Here is a 20,761-nt window from a genome sequence, read left to right as displayed (position 1 = left end):
AGGAGCTTGGCTGACTGTGGCGCCTGCCCCCTAGTGGTCATAGGGGAGAGTTGCTCATTTCAACTTCCCTGTCCATCTCCGCAACCCCTCCAGTCCCCACCACCACCCCTCACTATGTTCCAAACCAAATATGGGCAGTCTGGTCCGGACACTCGTGGCCGGGGGCGCCCTCACCCGCTGCCAGTCCTGAGTTCCTCTCACTTCCCTATTCCCAGGTCCTCTGTGGCCTCAGGAGAGCCTGAGGCCACTACTGCCCACCTCCTACTCCCTCCAGCAACCCTGTCCTGTCCTCCTCATTCCAGCTGCTGAGAGAGAGTCACATGCCCTGCATCCTCCTAGGGTGGGAAAAGCTCTGCCTGGGAACCTGTGGTTGGTGCCCTGGAGCACCCCCCCCCCCACCCCCAGAGAGGCAGGGCAGGGTCAGATGGGTTAAAAGGCCAGGAACAGCATCCTGGACATCACCATTACCTGCAAGGGTGGGGCACGAACTTGTTCTCTGCCCTCTCTGTGCCTCTCCGGAGGTTGGGGCTTAGAGCCCAGCGGAGATGAAGAGTCCAGGAGTGCTTTGCCCGGAGAGCCTGCTAAGTGTCAAGAAGTGGCCTGAGGGAGTGGAGCCAAGGCCACCCTCGGAGTCTCCAAGGGCTGGTGCTGAGCCCGGTGGGCAGGGGGGCTGGTTAGTGCGGGGTGGAAGTGAAAGGCAAGACGGTGGGCCTCCAGGCTTTGTGTGGGAGGGGTGCACCTCAACTCCCCTGCCCCCACCTGCCCACTCCCCTGGAGAACTGGAGGAATGAGGATACTTTCTCAAAGGCGGTAGTGGGATGGTGCCTGCAGGTTAATTTCTTTGGTGCTGGTGGTGGCCGGGCCGTAGGGGCACAAGATGATACCTGCGGGGCTCTGTCCCTGCCATTCCCTGCTCACTGCTGTACCACCATCTCAGTGCAGTGACATCAAGGCCCCAGGAGGCTGGAAACGAAGCTGCCTTCACAGTGGTTATTTCTGCCCTCAGCTCCAGAGGTGGATCTGAGAGGAACAAGGAGGGTGGGCGCTGCCATACAGTCCTCAGGAAGGTGGTGCCCATGACCACCTGACCCCACAGATGACCTTCAGAGGCCCTACCTGCTCAGCCCTGGCACCCTCCCTATGCCGGGGCAGATCTTTCACCCGTGTCCTCCACTAGCACCCTTCCTAGATGTGATACTGCTACACATCAGGAGCCTGGCCACCCTGGTTCACCATGACCTTGAACGAGGCCCCAGCTGCCAGGGCCAGCTCAGCTCCAGTGGTTGCCATGGCACCCTGGTTCTTTTGCAGGCGAAAGCCAAACAGGCAGAGTCCACCTGGAAGGCAGCTGCTGCTATTGCAGTTGCTACCACTAAGGGTACCAGGCGCCTTCTGGGGGCCCTGGGAGTGCAGCCTGGGAAGCTGGGAGGGTGCCCCACTCACCTTTGAGCTTCCATTCTCCCTCCCTCTGGCTTTCTGAGATAGTGACATACTGGGTCCGGAAATCACCCTTGCCTGCTCTCAGGCACAGCAACCTCCGGCTCAACTCCCTTAACGGCTTGGGGCCAGTGAGGACCAAGGAAGAAGTCCTGAGCACTTCCATTTGGGGTCTTACTGGTCCATCACCTGGATAGGCCAAGTTCTTGGAATGCACAGTCTAGTTCCCTCGAAGCTGTGCCCTCTCAGGGTCAACTTATTCTAGCAAGATGGTCAAAAGCAGAGGAGCTGTGAGACCACCAGCTCTGCCCAGGTCTACCCCAAATCAGGACCCCAGGCCTTGTGAGCCAGGTAAATGGAGGGCGTGGTGCCAAGTGTGCAGCCCAAAGGGACCCCAGAGAGGAGGAACTGGAGCACCCTGCCACCCCCCACCCCCCCACCCCCGGGCACAGGAGAACTAGTCACACCATCCGAGTCAAATCCTACCGGTGGCACTCAGACACGGAGTGGTCCATAAATGGCCGTTTTAATGCAGAAAACCATGATAATTTACAAATGAATCATTTTATAGGCCAGAGCCAGAAAGGCCTGAGAGGCTGTGAGGGCAGAAAGGAGGTGGAGGCCATTGGGTAACAGCTCCTTCAGCACCTTCGCGACCGACCCCACCCAGGCTCCTGCAACTGGGCAAGCCCCGGTAGTCCCTGGCCCCTGCCCTCTGACTCCCACTAGCCATTCCCCAGTGTGGAGACCGTAGGTCAACTTCAGGACAGAAGGTGGACGTGGAGAGACTGTTCCTTGGAAGTGAGGGCCTAGAGGGCAAAGGGAGGGAACAAGGCAGGAGGCTGCTGGCTATTGTCCCGCCACCCCACTCCTGGCTCCGTCCCCTCTGGCCAAGCCACAGCATGAAGCAGAGCCAGGCTTTGGTGGCCCATTCCCTCCCACAGCAGGCGGCAGAGGTACAGAACACAAGCCTGCAGCAGAAAGGGCACTGGAGGAGAGCACATGTCCTCAGGCTGAGGTTTGGGAAGGGGTCCTTTGATTGGATATGGTTTGGAGAAAGGGAGTAATCTCAGATGAGGTGGCTGCTGGGGGGAGCCATCAAACCCAATTCTAGACCCCACCCACCCCCAAGATATGTACATCCATCTGTCAAGAGTTGGCAGGATGCTGGTTTGGGCTCAGCACCTCCCACATGGGGCATGCAGGGGTAGACAGGCTGGAGGCTCAGGGCCCTGGAGGTAGAAAGGAGCCCTCCCACCTTCCCCCTTCCCCAAGCCAGGAAGGTCAAAGACACATCGAAGGCAGCCCAGATGCCAGGATGGCCCGGGGCTGGGAATGTTGGCCTTTCCAGGGTGGTTGTGGTCTAAGCCCTGGCTGGCTGCAGGCACGGACCCCCAGAGCTGGGGCCTATCGGCCCCTCAAAACAAGAATGGTCACCAGAAGCATCACTGGGGGCTGGCGACAGGGGCAGAGCCTTCTCCTGGGACACCCACCTGTCCCCTCGCCCACCTTGTCCAAAGGTGAAGAGCCCAGAGCAGAATGGAGCCCTGGAGCCCAGGTCTGGCCAGGCAGATAGGAGGGGAGGGATGGGAAAGCTGGTCACTTTGGCATCTCCAAGGCCGACACTTGAGGCTTCACCTTGAAATACTGGTTGAATCGGATCACTGCATACCTGCCAGAAGACAGGAAAGGGAACTGGGGGTGAGAGGGTAGCCAGGTGAGCCGTGCTGGGGCGCTCACACCATGAGGAAAGTTTCGCACCAGCTCAGCCCATCTAGGTCTGGGCAAATGGGCCCTAGCCCAGGCTGGGGTTTTTTGTTTTGTTTTGTTTTCACTTCAATTATAATTTTATTTTTCTTCTTAGATTAGACTGGAGCAACCCCTCCCCAAACATATTGGTTTGTTTGTTGAGTCTTTACAGCTCAGTGTGGTCAGTACGTTTACCTTGCTGAGCAACAGATCTCCAGGACTTTCTCATTCTGTAAAACTGGACTCTCATCTCCCCCACACAGCAACTGCCCAGCCCCCAGCACCCATTATTCTACTTGCTGTTTCTACGGATTTGACTACTTTAGTTACCTCATCTAAGTGGGACCATACAGCATTTGTCTTTTTGTGACTGGCCTATTTCACTTAGTACAATGTCCTTAAGGTTCATCCGTGTTGTAGTAGGTGACATAATTTCCTTCCTTTTCAAAGGAATAACATTCCCTTGTGTGTATAGACCACATTTTGTTTATCCGTTCACCCATCAACGAACACTTGGGTTGCTCCCACCTCTTAGCTACTGTGAATAATGCTACTATGAACACGGTTGTGCAAATATCTGCCTGAGACCCTGCTTTCAATTCTTTTGGGTATATACCCAGCAGTGAGATTGCTGGATCGTACAGTAGTTCTATGTTAACTCTTTGAGGAAGCACCGTATTGTTTCCCACAGAAGTTACACCATTTCACATTCCCAACAGCAGTGTGCAAGGGTTCCCACTTCTCCACCTCCTCACCAACACTTGTTATTTTCTGTTTATTCAAAAGTAGCCATCCTAATGGGGGTGAGGCAGATGTGACTGTGGGTTTGACTTGCATTTCTCTGATTTTTGTGAACACTTTAAAGCCAGCACACTGATTCCTTTTCAGCTGAGGGTGGGTGGGCAGGACAAAGACAAAGAGACTGGACCAGAATGGAAGACAAAATGATTCCTGGTTTTAGGGACATGTGTCTCTCGCACGAGAGGGCCGCCTAAGTAGTCAATACTCAAGTACAGTCTCGGTACAGCCCCTAGTATATCACTAGGGGCCACTAAAGGAGCAGCTGGGTCTGATACCTCATGCAGGGAGGCAGCATAGTCAGCTAAATCACCAAGGGACCTCAGCCAGTCATCCACCCCTCTGGGACTCTGGCCCCTCTGCTCTAAAATGAGGTTTGGACTCATGATCTTTCAGACTAATTTCCAGCAATTCCCTTCAGCACCGGGCTCTGTGGGGAAGAGCACTGGCAGAAAAGCCGGGCAGTGAGGCAGATAGCAGGCTGTAATAGGGGAAGAGGAATCAGGAGGCAGGGTGCAAGGGCTTCTGACCACTTCCAGAGAGGGACTGGGCACACGTGCTTCCCCAGGCATCCCTGGAGCAGTGACCCACCTCGCATGGGCTGGCTGGAACGGGGACGGTGAGCAGAGCAGAGGAATGGACCTGGACATTCTGTTTGGGGTGTCCTTTACCCCCACGTACTGGGCTCAAGGCTCTTCCTTTCCTCCACGCCCCTACCCCCCCACCCCACTGACTTTCAACTTGCTCCCTGCCCTGCACTCACCTGAGGAAATTAAAGTCGATGGTGGAGAACTGGCTCTGGATGAGGGCCCAGAGTGCCCAGAAGAAGTGAGACGCCTGAAAACACATCAGAGAAGATCAATGTAGTGAGCTCCCCAAACCTGTCATGGACCCCCCCATAGCTGGAGGGACACAGGCACTGTGGAAGACACAGAACTAAGACACTGGCAGAGACACAGTGGGGTCTCCCCAGCACAGGTGGGGGATATTCCAGAGCTCAAGTCACTGGATGGTATCTGGGGACTCCACTCCTAGAAAAAGGCAAGCAGAGTAGGTTCTACTGCCCTCAGGCTTAAGCAGACTTTCAGCTTGTTCCCCAGCCTAAGCCGGATCTGAACTCCAGCCCTTGCCGCTCCCCTACCCAGGAGAATCTTCAAGCCCAAGGTATCCAGGACAAGAGAAATCCCTAAGGCAGAACTCAGGCCTGGTTGCCAGTGGAGGGGGTGGCACCCCATCTGCAGTGCCCTGGCCACATGGGCATCAGAGGTCCAGTCGCTGGAAGACCTCTAAAGTGACTTCTTTCACCCCTTACCCTCTCTTCTCTCACAAGGTGGGTGAGGTTAGACAGTGAGTGTAGACATGAGCCGGGCGGCTGACCAAGGGTTCAACTGCCTCCCCAGAGCCAGACCCCCGCAGGGCCCCGGCCACCCTAGGCTCAAGGAGCTAGAGCGCCGTGGTTCTTGCCGCTCCAGCGACCCCAGGCCACGGCCCCCACTCCTGTGGCTCTCCTGCCCCACCCCAAGTCCTGCTCACTCTGGGGTTGGCTCTATAGTACCTCCCCCATTTTATTCCCTTTTCACGACTTAAAAGGGGCAGAGATCAATTAGCAAGTGGGAATGGTTACTAAAAATTTAGCAAGAGGAAGGCATAGGTGGAACAGTTAAGAGGGAGAACGTGAAAAAGAATCACTTGGTTGTACAGCAGAAATTAACATAACATTGTAAATCAACTATACTTCAATAAGTTTTTTTAAAAAAAGGAAGAACCTGAAAAGAATCAGTTTTACACCAATGAGGAAAATAGAATAGGCAATTTAAAATGACAGGTAATTAAAGATTTTATTTAAGTCTTCTGATATATTGTGAAATTCAGGGCAGCTGACTTGTCTTCCTGCTTATGCATGTAGTAAGACTAGTTAGCAATCCCCTTGGTGCGTACCAGTGGAGACCTGGCATGAACCATGTACCTTGGATAATCAGCACTCAAAATCAAGAACTGACAGCACAGTAATTTGAGAAGAAGAAAGAGCCTTGATGGGAAAGGCTTATATAGAGTTCTGAGTGAGTCAGTGGAGATAGTTAACAAGGAGGATTAGAACTGACATTCTCTATCTTCTCCAAAGACAAAAAAACCCACAAAACTTAAGGGATGTATTTACCGGTAGCATGAAAGGCTAAGGTTAGACACTAGAAAGAACTTGTCCAAATGAGAGAATTGCTAAAATAGGAAGCTGGGCTCTTTCTTGGAAGTAGTTTAGTTCTCTAGGAAGGAGAGAACCTGGACTTGATGGAATGAGAGGAAAGCAGGGAATAGGGTGTCAGTATTAAGAGGATGCCCAAGATGGCTCTTCCCAGACCCCCCCCTCTAGGTTGGGGTTCAGGAGCATATGATGGGACTCCCCCAGGACCTTACCCCTGACCCTGGACTCTGCTTCCTCCACCGCAAGGCTGTGAGAAGGTAGGAGCTGGGGGTGGGCCCTGAGCCCCTCCTCCCAGCTCTCCTTCCCCCACCCCTTCCAGTCACAAGCACTCACCAGGGCAAACTTGTTGACTTGCACATAGAGCCTCTCCACCTCCCTGGGGGTCACAGCCATCCCCTTCTGTGCCTGCAGGTAGTAGCGCAGCCACTGCAGCTGGGTCTCCCGCGCTGGGTACTGGCAGTAATCGACCTCATTCACACCTGATGGGGAGAGGCAGCCGCACGGAAGTTGCTGGGAGATGGGCCCACCTGGGGGTCTCCTCCAGCTCAGTAGGTGTTCCCTGATCCCCTCAAAACCTCCATCTCCTGTGTCCTGTGGGGCTGTGCAAAGAATGCAGCTTCTTTGACCACCAAACTCTAATGTGTGGAGGGTCGACCCCCATCCCAGCTGGGGGCACTGCTTTCAGTGGGCTGAGCTGGAGGAAAGCACAGAGAGAGGCAGACTCATTGAGGGGCAAGGCACAGTCCTGGAAGTGATGGGGACCCCCTAAGACAGCACCACTGTATCCCTGAGCCCTACAAAAAACCATGGCACATTGGAGGCACTGGGTCAAAGCCCTGAATCAGGAGCCTAGTTGTCTTAGATCTGATGCTAACCTCCAGTTAACTTTGGGCAAGCCCTTTCCTTTCACTGGCAAAAATCTCATTTGTAAAGCAAGGGCTGGACGTAATGCACCTCAAATACTGCTTCCTGAACCAGTGTTGAGCTGGTTAACCTAAAAACATCGCCTGGAGTGCATGGCGAAAATACAGATTGCCAGGCACCCACCCATGTCCAACTCTCCGGATGATTCGGAAACACAGCCAGGCTTGGAACCCCTAAGCTAAATGGCCTTGACTGCTTCTAGTCCCACCCTTCCTTGAGTCCTCAAACTGCCAGCCCAGCACGCACCAGCCACATCTTGGGCATGATGGCAGAGAGCCTAGATTCAGAGCTGGTACAGAAAGAAACAGTTTATTAAAGACAGGACCAGGACTGGGCCACCTTGTCTGGTCTCTTCCTCCCTCTTCTTTTCTTCCTATCTCTCCCAAGCTTCCCTTATATCTCTGGAGAAACACACTCAGTCTTCTGGGCCCCCAAGAGTATGGCTGGAGAAGAAGGTCCTGGCACAGATGTAGACACTAAGGCCCAGATAGAAGAAAGCTGTTCAAGGTCACACAGCCAGTTAGAGGCTGGTTCTCTCCCTGCTCCTGAGAACACAGGAGATGCCTCTCTCCTCTACTGCCCTCCTCCTTCCCCCCATGCTAGGTTCCTCCTCCTTCATTCTCAACTTGGAAGCAGGATGCAATCTGCCCCCCTTGGAGAAATTCCAGCTGGACTTTGCTCCAAGCACTGGGTGAGAAGGACATAAAATGCTTAAAAATTATCCCTTTTGGAAAGGCCAGTGGGTCTGGCAGCTGAGCAGTCACAGGCCCAGTGCCGTGCGGGTGCCAGCCTCTGCTCCAGGCCATAGCCTACAGCTCAGCTGCTCTGCCCAGCTGAGGCCCCATCTGGCCCCTGGGTGCCTAGATGCAGCTGGTGGCCACCCTGGGGAGTCATACCTTCAGGTACAAGCAGTGCTTGACAGCCCTGGTCACCTGGGGTTCTAGAAGGGACAGGATTGGCCTGTATTGGCCTGGGGAGTGCCTGAGGCTGGCCCAGGTGCTGGCTCTACAGTTGGCCTGGGCGTGCCTCACCTATCCTAAGCCATAGGGACTGGCCACGTCACGCCGAGCACCCCACACTGCTAGCCTGGGGATGTCCCTCCAGCCCCAGTGTCCACCTCCATCCACCAGTTGCCTCTTTAGCCCCACTGAATTGTTTAACAATTAAGCCCTCGAGCTGGAAAAACCTGCCCTTTCTTTACACAAATGATTCTATTGTACACACCTGCCTTTATGGAAGGACGGCCTACGGCCAGGACACACCCCAAATCCAACCTCTTCCATGGCCACTCCAGCCTCCCTCGGAGGCAGAAAAGCTCCCCTGCCTGACATCAGCAGCAAATACCAACGGGGAGCTTAGTATGTGCCACACTGGTGTGTCTCGCATATCAATACTACGAAGAAGGCCCTATTATCATCTCCATTTTACAGAGAACAGAGAAGGTAAGTAACCTGCCCCAAGCGTCATGCAGCTAGTAAGCAATAAAGCCAGGATGTGAAGTAGGGGAGTCAAGTTGCAAAGTACACACTTTTAACTAGTTCCACCATGATTAATCTCATCAGGCCACCAGGCAAATAGCCACGTGCAGCTTGTTCTGCCCCTTATCTGCCTGCAGGGCCCCTATTTACGACTGCACGGGTTGACTGGGCATAAAGGAGCTTGGACGGGGGGTGAGTGGAGGCTGACATCAAGCTGAGCTGGGCCAGCTGGCGTGGGCTGCGTCTGCCCAGAGGAAGGAAGGGGTCTCTTTAGAATTCACATGCCAAGCCGAATGTCCTCAGGGATCCTACTGAGGGCACATTTTCCTAATTTGTACGAAAGTGCCATATGGGCTAGCAGGGGCTTGCTTTGTGTATGTGGGTCTGCCCCGGCCCCGCCCCCACCCCTCGCCCATGAGACCTGGAGCTTTCTCAAGGAAGGCTGTGCCTGGCCCCTCCCTCAAGCTGTGATATCTTGAGGACAGGGGTGTCCAGCCTCCATTCCCCATGCACAGAACCCCCTCCAACCCTTCCCCTGGACCTGGCCCTCCATCACAAGGAGGATATAGGCCAAAGAATAATGCCCTTCTCACCTGCAAACTCATTGAAATGGTTGCCAATGTCAAAAGCTTGGTAGTTATAGCCGGCATATTCATAGTCAATGAACCGTACATGACCTGTGAGGTAGAGGAAAGGCAGTGAGGGTTGGCCCCAGATCTGGATACAGGGCTTGGTCAAGCTTTCACAGACCTCAGGAATGCACCCACTGACTCTCACTGGCCTCTGCAGCAACCCAGCCTCACCCAACTTCTCAGTGACAACTTTCTTCAAGTTGCTTCCTTCCAACTTTCCATCCGTCTGTCTGCCCTTTCCCCAGCTCCAGCTGTCCCTCTCACACAGCTGGGTCCTCAGACTCTCCCCAACTAAAGACATCTGTCCTCAGCATGGCTGAGGACCAGAAAATAAAGCCAAGTACTCCATGGAGGTGAAGCTATCATCAGGAACACAGGGAAGGCTCAGGGCAGCCAAGACGTCCTCGTTGTCAGGGGAATGGCTCCACAAACCATGATTTTGAGTTGTTTCCTGGCAAAGAGTTTTCTAAGTAGGAATTTGTTTCTTTGTCATTTCTCTCCTGCAGATTAACTTGAGACCTGCACCAGAAGGTCTCACTTAGCTTGTCCAAGTACCAGCCTGAGGAGTAGAACCCCAACGCCAGCTGATCAAGCAGCCTGAGCCCTGCTGCTGCCTGGCCACGGCCAGGGAAGCTATACCTTTGGTGCTGTCGTAGATGATGTTCTTGCAGAGCAGGTCATTGTGGCAAAACACCACAGGGGAGTCCAACTGAGGCAGGTGCTCCTTCAGCCAGGCCAGCTCCCGTTCCAACACCTCGACCTTAGGGACGTCTGCAGAAAGGCTGGACAGTGGCAAGAAAGGTGGTCAGTGGAGGGAGGGCTGATAGCAGACAGGCACATGCTTGGCCTCAAAAGCCCTGGGCTCTGGCCCCATCACCACCTCTTATTGAAGAGGGACCTTGGACAAACGGCTGACCTTTCAGACCCTCACTTTTGTCACTTGTAAAATGGCACTAACCTTTCTCGTCCTTCTGACTTCCTGTGGTTATTCTAAGAAGCTGATTAAAACACGGGCAGAAAAGCATTTTGCAAAGTGTAAAAGTCCCTGACCGAACAGTGTCCTGATACGTTGTGAAAGGGAGAGGGAAATAAGGATGGAGGCACAAGGAGGTGTCAGGGGAGGGAGAATGAATGTCCAAACTCAATTATTCCGGAAAGAACAAGGGCAGCAGGGGAGGGACGCAAACAGACCTGCTCTTGGGATGCTCAGAACAATTCCTAGGGGGAAGTGAAGTTCTCTAAAACAAGACCCCAGAGCTCCTCCAGTGGAAGGGTGACAGTGCCCTGGGGGTGGCGGCTGCACCGGCACCCTCTCGAGGAGACACAGGGACGTTCCTGAGTCTCCCTCCTGCTCTGGTGGCTGGCGTCATGGTTGGAAAGGACTAGAGATCATCTAGGCTAGCTTCCCATCACACAGCGAGAGCACTCAGGTCTACAGAAGAAAGCAAAAAAAACCGGCTTCTTGGGCCCACTCCTACAAGGCCAAGGGGATACTAGGGCCTTTCAATTGAAAAGCACTTGCTCTGTTGCAGCTCAATAACTCACCTCCTCCCCCCTTGAACTATGGGTGTGTTTCCCTGCCCCGGCCCCCTGCTTGTGTAGGAACAAAGATGCATGAAGGCCTCCTGTCCTTCAGCCCGCCCCATCCTGTGGCCCACGGCAGGCATTTCTGCTAAAAGTACATGTTGAGGAATGAATGAACAGGTCAGTCAATGATGTTCTCAGAGGTCATGGGGAAGTTGGGGAGGGTGCACTGTGCTCCGATGCTCTGAACTTTGCTCCCAGGAAGCACAGAGTTCTGTGTATACTGAAAAACCAAATAGTTAGAAGAGCCCTTAAAACCCTAGCCTCCTCCCCTCCACCCACTGGTGGTTCCAGGGTTTTATCTACATTCACATGACTCCTGTTTGCTTTCTTGTCCAGGGCAGTGAGGGTACACGCGGGAGGATGTGAATGAGACACGTCCTCTCTGACCCTCCCCCGGGACACCCCATTGCCCCTCACCCAGCCCAGAAGCCCGAATACAGGCAAGAGTAGTCAGCGACCAAGGCATCCCCATGTTCCCCTGGAAAAGGATGAGCAGCAGGCCCCCTCCAGGCTCTGAGAAGGTCAAAGCTAGAGAGGTCTCCAGTCTAACCCCATGGGGAATCTGAGGCTCAGGGGAGGGCAGAGACTTCCTCCTGCCTCCAGAGGTGTCTTACACAGCTGGATACTCCACTCCCTCACCTAAGAAAAGCAGTCCTCAGCCTATCCAAGAATCCAAAATCAAGCTGAGCCTCCGAACTGAGGGGGCCTCAGTGCCCCTCAGGGGCTCTGCACAAGCCACTCTGAGTCTAGGGGTCTATTAGGGGTGGGATGGGGGAGGCCTCCCCTCACCCTCACTGGAATTTATCTGTGTTGACAGGTCTGCATAAGATACATTTTAATCTGGGCTTTTCTTAAGAAGCTACCTTTTCCTTTAAGATCCTTTTTTTCCCCCTTGGACTGAGACCACCCAAAGACAAGAATTAGGAGGCTTCCTTTGGTTTGCCCAGGTCTTAGCCTGAAAAACACGTCTTTGACATCCAAGATGCCTGCTGCCCAGGCCCTGACCTCTGTCTGACCCCTACCCTACCCACCCCAAGGCCACACAGCTGGTTACTGTGGGAACAGTCCAGGCCTTCTACCTCCCTGGGCAGCCCTGCTTCCTTCCCCTGAGCGCTTGAAATGTCACCAGCTTTGCTACCTTCAGCCCTGACATCGGCTCTCTCAAGGCTGTGCGGATGGCAGAATAGTACCCACCACTGCATCACAGAAACTTCCACATCCCCGGCAGAACAGCTCTGTCCCTCAGAGGAGTAGGAGGGGGTGAAGGGGCTGGGGGCCCTCCTCAGGGAAGCCTGGGGGTTCCCCTGAAGGGACTGCTGCCTGGCAAGTGTCCACTCGGCACTGAGGATCCGGGAGGGGGAGGGGGAGGAAGTACCTTCTCCCCACAGGGAAAGGACTTTCTAAGTGTTCACACTTACAGACTCATCACCTTTGCCCTCATACCAATCAACCCATCCGAAGCTCCTCTTGATGCCCCTTAAGCAGTTATCAACCCCACCTTCCCCAGCCACGCTGGGTTCCTCCATGTCCCACCCAACACCAAGACTATCAAATCTGTTTCCACAAGATCTGACTCATCCCCCTATTCTCCATCCCTCCATGAAGCTTCCCTAGGGCAATGTTCCTCAGAGCATGGTTCCTTGATCCCCTGCCTCAGAATCACCTGGGGAGCCTGTCAAAATGCAGATTCCTAGGGTCTAATGCAAGACCTCCCAATCAGTCTCCAGGGTTAGGCTAGGAATCTGTACTTAGCAAGCACCCAAGGGAATCTCATGCTCCAATTTGGGAACCCTAGTCCTAGATGTTGCTCACTGAATTACAAGACTCCCCCAGCTGGCCTCCCTGCCTCGGAGCCTCCAACTCCCACCCAAATCTGTCCTTTACAATGAACCCCTGGCTCCAACACCTTCACAATGACTCTCCACTGCCTGATAAATTAATCTGGGCTCCTTAACCTGGCACTGAAGGCCTCTCCCAGTCTAGCTCCAACTCACCTCTGCAGCCCCATCTCCCACGACCCATCCCCAATCCCTCCTGAAGATCTGCTCCAGCCAGGCCCTCATCTACTCAGCACCCACAAGCAAGCTGTGCTCATGCTGTCTCCTCCAACCGGAGGCCTCCCTTCTCATCTCTGCCATACTACCTCTGCCAAGAAGACTTTCCCTGGTGCTTCCACCCCTGCATACATCACACACACTGCATAGCTAGGTCCTATTTGCACGGACGGTTTCTAAGCTCCTTGAGGGCAGGGCCCCTGTCACCTTCAAGTTTTTTGTTGTTTTAAATCCCAATCAATCAGTGTTTGTAAAATGAAGAACTGACTAAATCGGGGTTATTAGGCAACGACTGGACCTCAAGTGCTTCACCCCATCCGAGTGATCGCTCATTGCTGCCCTGCTGGCAGCAGGTTAGACAGTTTAGGGCAGGCATCACCCCTCAAGAGGCTCAATTTAAGCAAATTGATTTGCCTAAGGTCAAAGGTGAGACAAAAGAAAAGGAAGTTGGCCAGCTCTTCCTCAGGGCACACTCCCCTCCCGACAAGGTCACCCCTGAGGTTACACAGTGACAGTACAGTCAAAAGAAGCTGCAGTAACAAGGGTCATGCCCGAGCATCAGGCCTGGACTCTAGTCCTTGAATTGCCCCTGATGCGTATAAACTTGGGCAAGTCCCATCCTTCCTCTGGCCTCAGTTTTTCCATCTGTCAAATGAAAGTGGTGGGCTGGGTGATCAGAGGGTCTAGCTCTCCATGGGCTGTTCTAGTCCTAAGGGGGAAAGCAGTCCTCGTCCCAGAGCCATTTGACATAGAAGGTCTGAACATAGGCCGTCCTAGACAAGTGGTCCCAAAGCAGTGCTTCATAACCTCTGAGAGGGAGTATCTAGATAAAGTCATGTGTGCGTGCATGGGACAGAGACACACGACAGGATGGTTAATTATTACCATCTTAGAGGGAGAAGGAGATGCCCTTCCTCCAAACCTCTTCTGTGCCCTGATCCCACGAACATGTGGAGAAGAGTGATGTTCAGCTCCAGTGGGCAACATGGAGAGATCAGAGACCCACTATGGCCTTTACGGGGCGGGGGCACGGATGAGGACCTCAATTTTTTCTCCATGCCACCATCCTTTTCTCAGCACTCAAGGGTATGCTGGGAAAAAAAAAAAAAAAAGGGTATGCTTGGGAGTCAGGTATCTGAAGGCTAGAAGGACTCTCAGGTTGCCGGCGAGAGCATAAGGATAGGTCCAGGGAACTGCGTCTTACCTGGGCAAAGGCAATGTAAGGAGGGGTAGAGAGCGCCCCTGCCCGGAAGAGCAGTGAGGAAGCAGCGAGCTGTCAGTTTGAACAAGGTGAGAAACCAGGGCCCCAGAGCCACGTGGGGACAAGAGGTGCCCAGGCAAGTAGCAGGAATCGTGAAGTCCAAGGGCCTGTCAGCTGATGAGCTGAGTTCTTCTGACAGACTCTGAACTCAGCCTCACCCCACTCTCAAGAAGGCCGGTCCCTCCCTTCTCATTGCTCAGAAGCCAGCTCAGGTAGAAAGGGCCCTGTGTGGAAACAGAAGCCCTGCCTCTAACTAGCCCTGTGACACTGGGCAAAGCTTAGTCTCTGAGCTCAGTATCCTTCAAGTGAAATGGGGAGATGCTGACCATTGTCCCCGCCACAACCAGAAAACTGAAGGAGAAATAAGCACAGAGGTATAAAACCGTGGAAACAAGTTCCTGAGATTTCGTCAATCAGCCCAACTCTGCTTGGAGACAGAGGCTCAGGAATCAGGACTGAAGCCACTAAACCTTCTGTCGGGGCGGGCTGGGGAAGGGAGGTCATATTAAGGCAGCAGAGGCAGTGGTAGCCTTGAACCCTCTCAGATCTTCGTACCTGGGGTTGATCTCGTTCTTCACAAGGGTGAAGTAATTGTGCATCTTGTGCCAGAGGATGGGCTTGGGCAGGCTGCCATTGGCGTGGATGGTGTGAATCTTTGCCATTTCTAAGGCAATTAGCCTACAGCAGAAAACAGGAAGAGTAGAGTATGAGTGTGGGGCAGGCCCTCCCCAGCTCAGCCACTCCTGAGCATAGAGAAATGGCCCTACAAGGTCCACTGGGGCCAAGTGTGGGACGATTACAAATCTGTTAGGAGCGCTTGGTCCTGCAGAAGGAAGGTCTCAGCAGAAGGCATGAAAATGAGATAAGGCCTTCAGCTCAGTAGCTCCCCTTCCAGAACCAGAGCGGGGGCAGGGTGGGGGCAGGGGGCTTCAGGGAGCGAAAGGGCAAAGCAGTGGGCCGTTGGCCACAGGTCAGTGACCCTGCCCCACCCCAAGGTTGAGTGCCTACAGCAACCCCTGAGGACAGAGGGGTCACCTGGGGAGGGGGGCGGAACCCCTCCCACCCCCACCCCAGCCCCACCCCCTTGGACTCAGACCCACGCCCTCAGGGGGAGGTAAATGCAGGGCACCAAGGAATCAGGGGGTGGTAATGCCACGCAGGGAAGAAATGCTTGTCTCTTATCAGCCTGGTCAAGGTGGGGAGGGAAGCAGGCTGGCCCAGGGCAGCCCCTTCCTCTGCGGCAGGGAGTTGATGCTGGCGGCTGGGTGCCAAGGACGCAAAACAAACCAGCGTTCTATTTTCAAGTTCTCCTGTGGACATTATCCAAGGTCCCGGGAGAGAAGGAGGGGGCGGTGGGGAGAGGAGAAAGCAGAGCTGGGGAAGGTTGCTGGGAGAGGGCGGGGGTGGATGGAGGACTGACCGGGCAGAGAGGGAAGGCCTTGATAAGGACCCCAGCGTCTGAGGCCCTGTGTCCCAGCTGGGCTCCCCCAGTCCTCTGCCTGCTCTCCCTTCTGGAGCCCCACCCCCCACTCAGCTGCCAAGCCTCCAGCATTCAAGCTTCCTTCGCCTCTGCCTGTTGCTCGAATAATAATCACTGGGAAAGACAACAAAAGCATTGGCTGTCTGAAACCTTGTTACCGAGCTGTTCCAGCGACACCCCCTCCCCTGGCCACGTCCTTGGAAGGGACAGCCATTGCCCAACAGGATAGCAGGGCAGACTAGGGGCTCCTCCAGAAGCCCCCAAGGCTCCCACCTCCTAAAGGGTGGAGGGGGCAGGGGGCGTGGCAGCGACCGAGTGGGTGAGAGATGAAGGCTGTGCTTTCAGAGGCGAGAGGCCCTGGGGCAGGAGGGAGCCCGCCAGGGCTTGGGCAAGGCAGGGGAGCGGCCCCTGAGACCCGGGGTTCCCCTACCCAAAGGAAGATTCCGAAAAGAGCCTAAACAGAGTGTTTCCTTGAATATCAATAGGGCTGTTGTCTGGAATAGCAATGAAAGTAACCTCAACAGTCAGCGTTTTTATGCTGCAAAGCCTCGGCAGGAGGCAGAGGTGGGGAGGCGAGGTTCAGGGGAACCTGGGGAGGTGGCTCCTGAGGCCTCTTCCTCCCTGCCTTTCCCTCAGAGATCCACCTTCATGCCAGAAGGATAATGGTCTATCCTGGGAAAATCATCAAGGAAGGGTCTACCTCCCATACTTATCCCAATTTCTGGCTCTCCCCCAAATGTAAAGTTCTTCTTATTATCAAACCTAAATCCATCTTCAATCTTCCTGACAACGGTAATTGTTTCCATGAAAGAATGAGTGACAGCATCAGATTCCCAGAGGTGGCGGGAGACTGGGAGTGGTGGAGGACCTGACAATATCTGAGCTTTTTTGCACAAGACTGAGGGAGAGCTGGGAGGGGTACTGTGGGAGAAGTCAGGACAGAGTTCCCCCGGCCCCCGCTCTGACCTCACATCTCTAGCTGGGTGCATTCTGAACCATCACCTGGAGCCTGAGAAGACCCTCGCACAGGGCTGCATGTCCCACCCCCACCCCAGATACACACACATACAGCTACAACATACAACTCCACATGAATATCCTGAGGCTCAACCAGCCGGAGAGGCAGTGCTCTCAGATTTCCTTCTTCTAAGTCCCTAGAGGGCCTGCTAGGGGTTCACTGCAAATAGGGCCAGGCGCACTAGCTTGAGGTCAGCTGGGTAGCAGGTGACAGCTAAGAAGCTTCTTGGTCTACTCCCTGCGTGGGCTTTCCTGTTTCCCTTCAAGATTTGAAAGGCTCCTTCCCCTTAGGTGGGACAGGACAGATCCCAAGGGTCTCAAGCAGACCCCCATGCTGTTGTTCCCGGTGTCAGGGGTAAATTTCGGTTTGCCTCAAGCCTCACTACAGTCTGAGTGCCCTGCACATGGGCGTGGCATTGTGGGGAGGAAGAAGGAGCCTGCCTGACATCCCTGCTCAGCATGGTCAGAGGAGAGCATAATATGGGCTCTTCCTTGGTTCTCCCCCTTCCAGACCCCCAACAGTGGCATCCACAGGGCTTAAAGGTTAAGTCCGGTTCCTGGGTCCTACACATCCAGGTGTTTAATAGGAGCGGCTCCCTGGGGGCCATGGGTCCTTGTGAGCCTCTGGAAAGAAGCCTCAGCAGTTCCCCAAACCTGGGCTCCTATCTTGTCAGGAAGCCCAGAAGGAGCTGAGACTGGGGTGGGGAGGCATCTCTCTGGGTTGGTACAACCACACTCACCCTGGATAAGGCCCATTTTCCAGGAATGGCTGAGCCCTCGCCAGGAGCGGAGAGCAGGAAACCCTGAGCACTCTGGGGATTTCACTTCCAAGGCTCCGAGACATTTCCAGGTCAGACTTGGGATGGGTGGAGGACTGAGGCATGGGCCAGGAAGTAGATCCCCCTTTGGTCCCATGTTCACCAAAATTCTCACTTGCCTCCCCAAGAACACATCCTCCTAGCAGACCCCACTGAAAATCTACACAAAATTATAGCTCCTCTCCGCAGAGCAAGGCACATAAACACACACACATTTTTCATGCAATTTCAGGGAGTTCACAGATCTTAAGAGTCTCTTTCATGGACGCCACTCCACCAGGGAGGCTGGCCAACGATTTCAAAGCCCAAGGCCTGTGGAATCATGGAGATGAATGATACACTGGGCACCCTCCTCACCTGAAGAGCCGGGGCTCACGGATGTGCTCTGGCCCCAGGGCCATGCCCCTCATGTACTCGTAGCACAGCCCATTCTGGAAGGTGCAGTAGAGTTTGGGGGCGCAGCCATGTGCTCGCAGCAGCTGGAAGTTCCTGACCTCATTCTCCCGGTCCACCAGCAGCTCCGTCCGCTCCCCGTACACCCGGACCAGCACACAGTCCTGCATGTCCTCCTCCACGTAGCAGGCCACCAGCTTGTTGGTAATGCCATCAGTGAAGCGCTGGCATGGGGGAGAGGGCAGCACAGGGATGTGTGGGGCAGGGTCTCTGCTCTTGCCCTGTGGTGACCCAGCTCCAGCACCGGGTGCTCGTTTCAATGCTGAGCACAATCACACAGAACCCCCGTCCTTTAGCCCTCTCACTTAGTAAAGAGCTCAGCACTGCTCCTAACCCTCCACCCTCTCCCAATGCTTGAGGTAGACCAGAGAGTTCAAGAAAAAAATGGCAGCTTGGGCTCAGCCCAGGCGTGCTTCTCCTGGGTCTGCCTCTAGTGGATGGGATTTGGCGGTGGAGGAATTTTCACACCACTTAGCCTCCCCTCCCCACTCCCATCAGGCCCTGAAAGAAACCCCCATGGACCAGGATGCTGCAGAGGGAGGGGAGTCACCTAGGACGGGTACAGCCTGACCCGACTTGCCTCTCACCACCTGCCAGGCAGAGGGCCCCTTGCTGTCCCTCTTGCCCCATGCAGCGGCAGAGGTACAGGAGGGTACTGAGGTTGGCACCCACCCCAGGGCCAGCTGGTCAGAGCTCCTTAGGGCCAGAAGAGACAGAGAGAGTAGATCCTGGGCAGGTTCTCTGGGTAGGGCGACAAGGAGGAATGAACCATGGAATTTATGGGGCACGGTGGGAGAGAGCTGGAAGGGGCCTTAGGGACATTCGAAGTAATAAAAGGTGGGGAAACTGAGGCCCAGAGAGGGGAGGAACTGGAAGACAGCGTGTTAGGCCAGTGCTGGAATTAACCTCAGGCCTGCTTGATGCCCTGACGGTTTTACACCAAAGCTGTCTTTTATTCTGAAAATGTTACCCACTCACCCCTCCCCCAAAAGGCGTCTGTCAACCTTCACACATGGTCCTGAACCTCACCTTTCCCCACCCGGAAGGCCCACCAGCATGGAGTCCCTACCACTCCAGCACAAGCTGCAGGTGCCCACTCAGGGCAACATCGTCCACAGGCAGCTCCCAGAGGGAATGGGACAGCTGAAGACTCTTTCCAGAGGAGGCAGGTCTTGTGGGAAGTCAGCCTGAGGCTCCTCAGGGGGAGGCTCTGCCCACGTCTGTGTCCCTGCCAACGTGCCCAGCAGAGCGAGGAGGTGCCCTGTGTAGGGGGAGCTGAGGCAGAGCTAGGGGCGATGGTGAGGCTTTCCACGCAGCTCAGGGCTCGGGGCTAGCTGGAATTCCTCAGGGTGGCTCCTGGGACCAGCAGGAGCAGCTCGGAGCCCGGAGGCTTTGCTCCCACTATGGGGTGTGTGAGTGTGGGGGGCGCCCTGAAAAGTTCCTGCCTCCGCAGGTTTCAGAGCCGGATGGCTACTTGCTTCTGGGCAGCGAGGGGCACCGGCGCACGGCGACAGGGGGTGGGGCCCGCACGCACAACGTGCTGACAGTCGGCAGGTGGATCTCCCGCGTGCCCGAGAGCCCCAGGAGGAGGGGTGGGTGTGGAGGGCCGAGGGTGGCGGGAGCCTAGCTTTGCTTGGGAACTAAAATAGATGGAGAAAGAAATACATACGCAAACCACCATTTCAACCCTCTTCTGGGCAGCAGCCGCGCAGCCCTGGGACCGACACCCGGAAGGATGCACGAACACACGTCCACGCATCCCCGTTCCAGCCCCGGCGGGGCCCCATCCCCTGCCCCGCGCCCGCTCTGCTACCTTGGTCCGAACTTGCTGGGGCTTCCAAAGCGGCCGCAGCTCCCGGATGAGGCGCAGGGCGCCGGGGAGGATGTCGTCCTGGTCCACGGATATGCCGAAGCACGGGACGGCGGCGGCCCTCGGGGGGCCCGGCGGTTCCCGGCAGCCTGCGCCGGCCGCAGCCTTCTCCTCCATGCCCCATGAGCACTGCGGGCAAGGCGCCTGCCTCCTCAGGTAAAAGGGCGAGCACGGCAGGGGAGCCGAAGGGGGCACAGCCATTCCCTGCAGCCCCACCCCCTCGGAGCCGCCGCGCGGACGCTAGCCCCTGCGGGGGGGCCCGGCGCGGGAGTGGGAGTGGTAGAGGAGGGGCCAGGGGAAGTCCATGACTCAGGAGCCAGCGGCCCGCTTCAATCGCCGCCTCGCAGCTGGGCGCCCGAAGCCGAAGCCGACCCCGGAACGCCGGGGCCCGCCGCGATTGTGACATCACAGGCGGCGGGGCGGGGGCCGCGGGAACGCTCCCACCCCACCCCGCCCCGGCCCGGCCCGCTGGCCGGGGAGGGGTGCGCTGCCTGCCGCCGCGGGCGGCTGCGGCCACATTTACCTGGAGAGCCTGGCGGGGTGACGCCCCCGGAGAGGCCGTGACGCAGGAGGTGGGGCCCGGGTGGGGCCGGGGTGGGTGGGCCCGCAGGGCCCGCCCCCACCCGGGTCTCAGGCCCGGTAGCCCTCGGTTCACTTCCCCCGCTTCCGTTGCAACGAAGTGGCCTCCTCCTTCCCATCTCGGCCGGGGCCGCTCTTCCTGTGTAGCCTGGGGCAGGGCCGGGGGAAGCCTCTTCCCGCCCCCCACTGCGTCCTGGAGTGTGGAGATTCCGCTGCTCCCAAGAGGTCAGCTTAAGCTATACCACCTGTCCCCCAGCTTCCTGCCCCCAATCCCTGGACTCCCGGAAGAGGCTTCGTGGGAAAAGGCCTTTTCCGATGGCGAGGGGACTTTGGGGGATGCATTTTGGGGGTGGGTGTGCCAGTGGGGACCTCACTAGTCACCTGGCTGCGTGGGAGAGCTCTCACTGCATCACCCAGAGAAGTG

The 20,761-nt window shown here is 55.8% G+C and overlaps 1 protein-coding gene across 2 annotated transcripts; it reads right to left on the bottom strand.

Moving 5' to 3' along the window:
* Positions 1-1,947: 1,947 nt before the first annotated feature.
* Positions 1,948-20,162, bottom strand: ETNK2 (ethanolamine kinase 2). 2 transcript variants are annotated; one of them, XM_059061864.2, is made up of 8 exons: positions 19,702-20,162; positions 17,793-18,052; positions 14,676-14,798; positions 9,858-10,000; positions 9,180-9,263; positions 6,518-6,663; positions 4,748-4,821; positions 1,948-3,109 (listed from the first exon to the last, which is right to left on the bottom strand). In XM_059061864.2, the coding sequence occupies exons 1-8, from the start codon at positions 19,957-19,959 to the stop codon at positions 3,037-3,039; spliced, it is 1,161 nt and encodes a 386-aa protein (XP_058917847.1). In that variant the 5' UTR covers positions 19,960-20,162; the 3' UTR covers positions 1,948-3,036. The 2 variants fall into 2 exon arrangements, with proteins under 2 accessions (XP_058917847.1, XP_066889549.1); XM_067033448.1 differs by lacking the exon at positions 14,676-14,798 and having other exon boundaries at positions 19,702-20,156.
* Between the last annotated feature and the right edge of the window lie 599 nt (positions 20,163-20,761).

Source organism: Kogia breviceps, chromosome 1 (genome assembly GCF_026419965.1).
Source record: "Kogia breviceps isolate mKogBre1 chromosome 1, mKogBre1 haplotype 1, whole genome shotgun sequence".
Taxonomy (NCBI): domain Eukaryota; kingdom Metazoa; phylum Chordata; class Mammalia; order Artiodactyla; family Physeteridae; genus Kogia; species Kogia breviceps.
The sequence above is the reverse complement of the archived record's forward strand: the minus strand, read 5'-3'. Positions and strand labels throughout refer to the sequence as shown.